Source organism: Suncus etruscus, chromosome 3 (genome assembly GCF_024139225.1).
Source record: "Suncus etruscus isolate mSunEtr1 chromosome 3, mSunEtr1.pri.cur, whole genome shotgun sequence".
In the NCBI taxonomy this organism is placed as follows: domain Eukaryota; kingdom Metazoa; phylum Chordata; class Mammalia; order Eulipotyphla; family Soricidae; genus Suncus; species Suncus etruscus.
In genome coordinates this window covers 22,140,052-22,149,104 of record NC_064850.1, presented here as the reverse complement: position 1 = coordinate 22,149,104, position 9,053 = coordinate 22,140,052, and the positions used below count along the sequence as shown (strand labels likewise).

The following is a 9,053-nucleotide window of genomic DNA, read 5'->3' as shown; positions in this document are numbered from 1 at the left end:
ATAAAAGGAGCATCTCTGTGGTTCCGAAGCCACTGACAACTCAGGACAGCCTCACATCGACCCCACCTTCTCTAGGACAGGAGGCACCTGGAGTCAGAGTTCAAGTGTGTGGTCCATGAAGCCACAGACCAAACCTGTACAATAAAATCCCCACCCAAGCTCTGGTCTTGGGTCTCTCCCCATGCCTCCTCCATTCAAAGACAGTGCAGGGTCCCTATTCCTCCATGAGGACACTAAAGTTTAGGCCTCTCCATTTGGTGGCTCCTTTCTAATAAAACTGTCATGACCATCATCATAGCAAATGAATGAACCTAAGGGAAATGCAAAGAACCTAAGGGAAATGCAAAGTGCAGCTGGCCTAGAAACTCCTCAAACTTGTACCTTGTGCCTGAAGTGATGCCTGTGATACAGGGAAGCATCCCTGGAAGACTGTGGTATCTACACCAACTTCTGCCTGAGGCCTGGTTTACACACTGGTTTGTCTATATACTCCCAGGACTTTGTGTCTTCTCCCATGGTTCACTTAACACCCAATTTCCTCTCAAGTCAGGGGCCATAAGACCCAATTCAGGTAAACAGGAACTGCTCAAGGAACATGGGCAATCTTTATCTACTGCACTGGGAAAGAAAAGGAAAGCATGTGGAGGCTGTGTGACTTTAGGCAAACTCCTACACCTCTCCAAGTTTTCATCTCAGTACCCCAAAGAGTGCAAAGACAGTTCAGTGATCTGTGTATGTTCCTGGTGTGTTCTCCTAGCAGGCTCCTAGTAAACATCAGCTTATAACCCTCCTACTATCAAAATCTACACTCACTCTCTGCCTCTCCGCTCTCCCTGGAAAACTGCTTTGGGTGCTTGGGGCTCACCAACAACATGCTGATGGGACCAGGGCAGCAGGAAGTCAACCATAAAACCCAAAGTGAAAAGCAAGCAGCCATTACCTTGAACAAAAAGGACATTTATATTTACTCCAGTGGCTATAAAAGACCCCATAAAATATAATATGCAGCATGCATTCTCATGATTAATAACAGATCTTGAAAATTACTCTCTCAGGTCCCTGGGTGCCTTTAACTGGTCACTGAGAACAATGAAATTTTTTCAGAAAATAACAGGATTGCAAATCATCTCTGGTCAGTGGGAAGTCTGCTTCTTATATTTGGAATGAAGTACAGAAAAATCAGAGAGACTCAAAGAGAATGACTGCCTGTGAGCACATAGTGAGAATCGGAGCCTGCCAGATGTGGGCCAAGGGGGAGTATGGAGATCGCACAGATACAGGAAACAGAAAAGTCCTGAGTTGGGAGCAGATGAAGTGGGAAGGGGCCATGTTGGCAACAGAAGTTGGGGAGATATGATAGCAAGAGTCTCTAGAGCAGCCAGACTCAGACCTTAAACATAGGCACAGAGATAGACCCTTCTCCAGGGCTGGGTCATCAGCTAAACCTGGAACTAATTAGTAAACAAGAGGCCAGAATGCTAGAACAGTGGGTAGGGCATTTGCTTTGCACGTAGCTGACCCAAGTTTGATCCTTGGCATATAGTTCCCTGAGCACCGCCAGGAGTGATCCCTGAGCACAGAGCCAGGAGTAACACCTGGGCACTGCTGGGTGTAGCCTAAAAACAGAACGGAAAATTAGTAGAACAAGACAGTTGCTGGATAATTCACCAATGAGCTAAGAACCAGGATTTAAAGCCCAGTTTCTAAGTTCCTAACCATGGGTTACCTTATTCCTCCACCCAAGGTCTGAGTCTTGGAAGATGAAAAAAATCGATGAGAAGCAGGAAGGAGTTGCACAGTGGAAAGGGGGAAGGTACACGGGACAAGAAGTCAGGCAGAGGACAGTGGCAAATGCAAACATATACCCTTGCCCCCTAACAACCAGTGTGGATTTTCAACAGGATTGAAACTCCCAGCAACCAAGCTTTGCCTGGCAACCCCAAAAGAGTTTTCACCAAACCATAAGACATGAAACACCAATAGGACTGCTGTGACAGTATTTACAGAGCAGTTGCCATAGAGTTGCCTCTTATGCCAAGTCAGCCCCACAGGTGACAAAGGGGCACTGCTCTGGACGGACAGAGAAAGTGGAGGCACAGGGTTCCAGCAAACTCAAAGAGAGCCATGGTCCCCTCCAAGAGAACCAAACTTCCTAGATCACCCCATGTTCCTGCAGCAGGCCTCAGAGGCATTTTGTGGTGCTAAGGGACATCCAGTCCAAAAGCACCTGGGAGTGAGCAAGTCTTGTCACGCCTTCTCCCTGGATAAGGGGGAGAAACTGAGCGCTTGTAGGACAACTTGTAGGACCCAAGTCATGGGCTGTCATATGAAAGGAGAGTTCCAGAGGTGAAGCTACAAAGCACCACACTGACCCTGGACTCCAGGTCACTGGGGAGTTATGGCAGGTCACTGAAGTGTGTGGCATGTGAAAAATCCCTTTCACACCAGGAGGGGAGGGAATGATGAGTCCACTCAGTGGGGAGTGGGGCGCAGCCAGGACAGCAGGGCCCAGAGGCAGCTGGTCAGTCTCAGCCCCTTCACGTGCAGAACAAACTCCAGGAGGCTGATCTGCCACAAGTGGATGGCCTCGCTGAGAGAGATCTGGGTCCTTCTGAAGAAGGAGTGGGCATTCTTCCTCTTGTGTCTGCAGCAGGGGCAGGAAGGAGAGAGAGAAAGAGAGAGAGAGAGAGGCAAAAATCACTGACATCATTCTATAAAGATGGAAAATGGCACCTGCTAAGCAGCCTACTGACCCACGTTGATGGTGCCACATATCCTGACCACATGACTACCCAGTCTGGGACTTTGGGTCTCAACTATGGCCAAGGAACTCCCAAGAAAGGGGGAAGGCGAAGAGCAGCCAAGGTCAAAGGGCACACTGAGCAGAATATTCTAATGTTTCTCTTTTCCCAAAAGCATAGGATAGCTATACCAATCCAGGATCCCCTAAACACTATATAGGGAAAGTCTCCAGATTTTGAGAGCGACAGTCACTCAGAAGCCTCCTAGCCAGGAGGTCCTGGATGTTGGAAATTCCAGGGCTATGGATTCCATCCAGTTCAATTGCTCTGCACCAAAAAAGGCCATGATGGAGCTGTTTTGTGGGGCTGGAGAAATAGTATAATGGTTAGGGCATTAGTCTTGTAGGCAGCAGACCTGGATTGGATCCCCAGCAATTCATACAGTCTCTCGAGCTAGCCAGGAGTGATCCCTGAATGCAGTGGCTGAAGAAACCCCTGAGCACAGCGGGTTGTGGTGTGCCACCTCCCACCTTCCCCCCAAAGGAGCCAGTTTCTTTAATGCTGACCTGTTTAAAACTTCACTTCTTGTACCCTCCAAGGAAGAAGCAACCATGTCTAGTCCTTTGAACATGCAGTCTATTTTGAACTATTTTAATACCGGGTAGTGGAGAGGTGTTATAGTGCTATACATGGCCAAATTCACTTACAGAATTTGACCCAATTAGAGTCAAATGTGAACAGGTGGGCAGGGAGTTAGACTCAGTCTAAGGCACAAGTTCCCAAACTTATTTGGTCTACTGCCCCCTTCTGAGAAAACAAAAGAAAATCATTCAGTGCTCTTCTGGAAATCAAACTTCTTTCTATAAAAACAGAAAAGGTACCACCTTCGGCACCCAAGGCTACCTCTAACCCCTGGAGGAGGCATCACACGCTCTTGGAATTGCTGGTCTAAAGGGAGAACATTTATAGAGAGTGCAGGCTTTTCCATGTATGTGCTGCCCTCAGGCAGATGAGCCCCAAACTCTGCTCCTCTGGTTTGATCTCCATGAGCTGAGTCAACCTTGCCTTCTTATTCAAACCATAGGGTATTGAGGCAGAGAAGACTACCCAAGATACCCCATTCCTGACACTACCCTAAGCACGCTCCACAGACATGCTTGAGGCCTGAGAGAAGACAGCTCCTGCTGCTTAGACCAGCCTGAGACAGAAGTGTATGGCAGGGATGGGTAAACTCAGGACATCCGGGGACCACTTGGATAGAGCAGAGACTCAGAAATAGCTCAGACTTTACTAAGCTAAGCATCACCTAGCAGGCCGGATCAGGAAACTGAGAATTAGAAAACAATGTTTGATCAAACTTAGGAGACTCTTGGGCATACCACACCACACTGGCCTGAGCTCCATTTCTCAGGCCTCAGAAAATATTCGATGCTTTTCTACCCCCAAGCTCTCTGCAGGGAGGCTTGAAAACAAGGCCTGGGAACAGGAAAAAGAGGGTGAAGCAGGACCCCAGGCATTCACACTCACACTGTCAGCGCCTTGACACAGCAACGTGACATGCTGAGAAAGGAGCTGGCACTGGCACGAGTGCCCAGCGAGGCCTCGATGCCACGCAGCAGATCGTTGGTCTTGAAGATGAGCAGCATCTGGCGTGGCACATGGCTGAGGAGCTGGCTGATCTGTGGGAGGTAGCTGGCCACATTGGTGCGGATCTCCAGGTCCTGAAGCACAATGATAGAGAGGTGGACAGTGGATGTGAGAAGGTTGGCAGGTGACTGGGAAGCCTGTGGTCTGGGTGGCTGCAAGGACCATTCAGTGGGGAGTTCCAAGCCTGGCTGTCTCAACACCACTCAGAATCCTCTCCAAAGGGAAGGAAAATAGCTGGATCTTTGCAAGTCCCAAAGCATGAATCATCCCAACTTATGCCACCTGCAAACCCGCCTGCTGCTGCTGCCACCCTGATTCCTCAAGTTCAAGCATTCCCACACCTGGATGATTGGGCACAAAGTGCCCTTCCCACTGCCAATGATACTGGTATCTGCCAGCATCTCAGCCCAGGAGTCTGTCCTTATGTCATTCTGCAAAGCTTTTCCATCAAGCACCCGTTTCTGGACAGAAGCTAAGGTGCATTGCCCAAGCCATCCTTTAATCAAGCCTAGAGAGGTCAGAGCACAGGTCAGAGCTCCTGAGTCTCAGCCCACATCCAAGTTCTACCCTTGCCCTACCAAACCCTGTTGCCTTACTGACCACCTAGCCATCACAGTCTCAGCGCACCCTGTACCCCAGGCCCTGACATCCTACTGCAGTTATTGGGGCTCAATTTTGGGGTCTGGTTTAATACCCTCCCCATCCCTGATCTCTGTGTGGCACCAAGCAAAGTCCGCCCAAGAATGAAGTTTGGTCCTCATCCCAAATCCCTGGTCTCCAAAAAGACAAAGACAAAGCAACATGTTAATCCTCCTAACCACCCTATCAGGTGTGAGTTCTGCTCTCTTCTAGGAGGGGGAAACTGAGGCATGGAACAATTCAATTATCTGCTCAAGGCCCAGAGTCAAATCTAGTCAAAGGTCTATGTGAGTCAAATCCAGGTTCCACAATCAAGCTAAATGCCTGGATTAAGTCCTTTCTTAATGAAAAGGAAAAATGAGCCCATTTTTCCCCATGAAACAGAAATGTGACAAGAATCTTCTCTTTGCCTCTTCCCAGTGTACCAAAGATGTCAGAGATAAGAGATGGAGAGGCACTTCCAGGACAGTCCAAGTCCAGGAGGTACTAGTGTTGAGATTGCCTTAGGCAGCTGGAACATTTGCGCGCATGTGCACATGCGCGCGCGCGCGCACACACACACACACACACACAACTCTATCACTTACTCACTCCTCAGAAAGGCTGCGACTATGAAGGTGGGAGCCTGTCTCAGCCCAAACAGAAGTACCTCTGTACCTTCATAGCAGTGAAGCCTTCAAGACATAGCCTGATGAATCTGTAGCCAACTGCTATGCAACTATCCAACAGCCCCCCAACAGCCCCTCTCACATGCTCCTTGTTGAACCACCTCAACTCTGTTCACCTGACCCAAGAACAACACTGTTTTTAGGTAGGCAGAAACCTTCCATAGTCATAGGGTGTTGCATATTAATCACATCTTAATAAAATGTGGCTCAATGATCACTGTTCTGGACAAGTGATTGATTTAGAAAGATTCCTGGTAGAGTTTAGCCAATGGACTATAAGGAAGAGGCTATTGGGTGACTTCTTGGGTTTCTTGCTCCTAAGGCAGGAAAGAGGAGACACACTGTTAGGGAAAATAAAGGCCTTAATTCATAACCCATACCCTTACTAGGAGAGACATGGGTATGTGCATACATGCACACATACACACACACACACACACACACATGAAGAAGCCATGCGAAGGATGAGCAAGACAAAAACCAAAGAATATATGCTTTCTGAGGGCTACAGCAGCTGAATGCCCGACACTAGGGTCTGGGGTAAGGTCACCCCAGGAGCCCATAATAAATCCTTGGAGGGGCAAGAGTAAGAAAATTCGTTAAGGGTCTGGTCACTTGCAACAGGGTTTGGAACCTCCAAATGCTCTACTGAGAAGGCACTATGTATTGGAGCCCAGTCTCTTCTCTTAGTCCCATCAGGAAGTACAGTGCATTTTAACTCTTTTTTGGAGGGTAGGGAGAAGGCTCCCAAGTCATGCTCAGTGAATCCATGAGCCACCCTTGTCAATACTCATCCAGTAGCTCATGCCTCACTATTTAGTGCTTGGGTACTGAATTATTGGGGGCGAACAAGTCCACGCTAGCAGTGCAAGGGACCATACTTGCAAGTGCTCATGGAGTCATGTGGTACTAGGGATAAACCTGAGGCCCAGCATATATCAGGCACAGGTTCCAGTCTTCTGAAAAATCATCCTGGCCTCACATTTTTTTTTCAGGGAGGAGGAATTATTGGGGTCACATCTAGCAGTGTTCAGGGTTCTGCCCTCTGGTATCACCCCTGGCAGTGCTCAGGAGAGGACACATGGTACCAACTGTCAAAAGGGGATCCTGTTTGAGAACTGATGTTAACATAAAAAGGATAAAGTTCGGAAATGGTGAGATACTATCCTTTTTGAGGACATTGTTTGAGACTCTAGATCCAGCCATCCCCAAAGCCCCACCACAAAGCTGCCTTTGGGGAGGACTCTGAGGCTCAAAGAGGTGATGAGAAGTCCACAAAGACACCACACAGGACTCCTTGCCAAATTTGAGCACACACACACACACATATACAGATGCATGCACACACATACACACACACACACACACACACACACACACACACATACACACACACAACCTTCTGACAGCACGTGCTAGACTATCCTGGTAAGGGCCCTTATCTTGGTGCAGTGAAGCAATGGAGACCACAGACTGGGCCAACAAGAATTCAGCAGGATACTGGGCCCAGAGTTCTGCTGGAGAACCAGGGGAGGAAGTAAAGCCAGCCCTGCCAGCAGGTGCCCAACTCACTAAGGAAGCAACCCCCGCAGTGGCAGATGGGTAGAAAAACTTCAATCTCACAAAGGACAGACTCTTTCACTCTTGATGTGTGGGATCAGGGGTCCTCCCAGTGATTCTTCTTTATAATTTTATTATAACATCATGATTTGCCAACCTATTCATAATACAATCACTTTAGGCACTGAATATTCACACACCAATCCCACTACCAAGGTGACCTTCTCTTCACCAGTATCTCCAATCTCCCACCCACCACCCTGCCTCCACGTAGGCACAAACAAATTTGCTTCCTGTTATTCGTTACAACACAGAGGCAAATGGAAGTATCAAATCTTAGATCAACAAGGGACCATTTGAAATGATTGTTATATCTCTCCATGGTGTTACTAAAGTCGGTGTCTAAGGATTTACTGGTCTGTGGCTGCTGCTTAGTTGAGACTTTCTCTCACTGTTTAGGCTTAATGACGTTGGCCGATTACTACAGAACTTTCCCAACAGATTTCCTGTGATACTACTCCAAGTGATTCTTAACCAAATGGGCAATGCAGTACCATAGGTTACTTAGACCACCCTGGTGATGTTCAGGGGACCACATGGTGCCAGGGATTGAACCAGAGTCAGCCACATGCAAAGCAAGCACCTTAATCTCGGTGCAATCTCTGGCCTTGAAAGTGTGGGTTCCATAGAGTGATGAGTGCAGTTGGAGAGATGACTACACTGAAAACTATCATAGCAATGTGAATGAATGAGGGCAGTAGAAAGCCTGTCTCGAGTACAGGTGTAGGGGGGTGGGGAGGAGGGAGATCTGGGAAATTGGTGGTGGGAATGTTGCACTGGTGAAGGGGGGTGTTCTTTACATGACTGTAATCATACAACTATAATCATGTTTGTAATCACGGTGTTTAAATAAAGATAATTATAAAAAAAAAGAAAGTGTGGGTTCTCAGAGACAAGGGGAGCTGCTTTCATAGCAGGCAGAAACAGTTGGTTAGGAAAGAGTTGGTTGGTTAAGCCGCTCCACCGTTGGGGTGACAGGCCAGAAAGGGTACTGGGGGCATTGCTCCTCTCCCTCATTCCATGCAGGAGCACAGTTTCTCTTCCCTCCCTCACTAGCTCTGCCTTCTATCCTGCCCACAGACTCCTATTTTGGCTCAGGAAGGACTCAGACTCCTGGCCTTGTCCTTTGTGTCTGGGGGTAGGCAGGGCCCAGAAGAAAGACCACCTACCTCTGAGGCTGTCACCGGAGCTTGACTAATGCCCTGGGTGACCGAGTTCCAGGAACGGGCCGTTAGCATGCAGGCGAACAGTGGATAAAGTTGGCCGGCTCCCAGGCGCTGGCCATACTCCTTCACCCCCTGCATGTCCCTCCAGATGAGCGCCTGCCACAGGCGGCAATAATTCAGCCGAAACTCCTCAGTGAGCACCTAGGGAGGGAAGCAGACTGAATGAGTCTCCTCTTTGTAGGGTACAGATGGATCTCCTGCTCAGCTTTCCTGAGCCCCAAGTCCACCCAACTCTGAAGGACCAAGTTCAAGCTACTAACGGGTTAGCCTGGTTTCCCAGGGGCAGAGACCACCCAACTGCCCACCAGCCTTTCAAGTCTCCTCATAAAAATATCTTCCCAGCCTCCCTCCTCGAGCCTAGCTCCACCCCAGATCCATTCTCGGGCCAGCCCAAGAACACTTTCCCATGAGTTCAGCTCACCACCCCTGAACTGACAGAGCATGTGATCTTCCGGGGAGCCAAGGGTCAGAGTCCAGGCTGCTCGTATCCTCTGGACACCTTGTCCACCCTA

General features: G+C 48.7%; 1 protein-coding gene across 1 annotated transcript in view; it reads right to left on the bottom strand.

The window, feature by feature from the left end:
- Positions 1 to 936: 936 nt before the first annotated feature.
- Positions 937 to 9,053, bottom strand: part of ADCK1 (aarF domain containing kinase 1) — a 115,290-nt gene continuing 107,173 nt past the window's right edge. The window contains exons 9-11 of the mRNA XM_049770395.1: positions 8,485 to 8,682; positions 4,269 to 4,462; positions 937 to 2,644 (exon numbers count right to left, since the gene is read on the bottom strand). Of these exons, the coding sequence (XP_049626352.1) occupies positions 2,473 to 2,644; positions 4,269 to 4,462; positions 8,485 to 8,682 (564 nt within the window). The 3' untranslated portion in view covers positions 937 to 2,472. The remainder of the gene's footprint in view (positions 2,645 to 4,268; positions 4,463 to 8,484; positions 8,683 to 9,053) is intronic.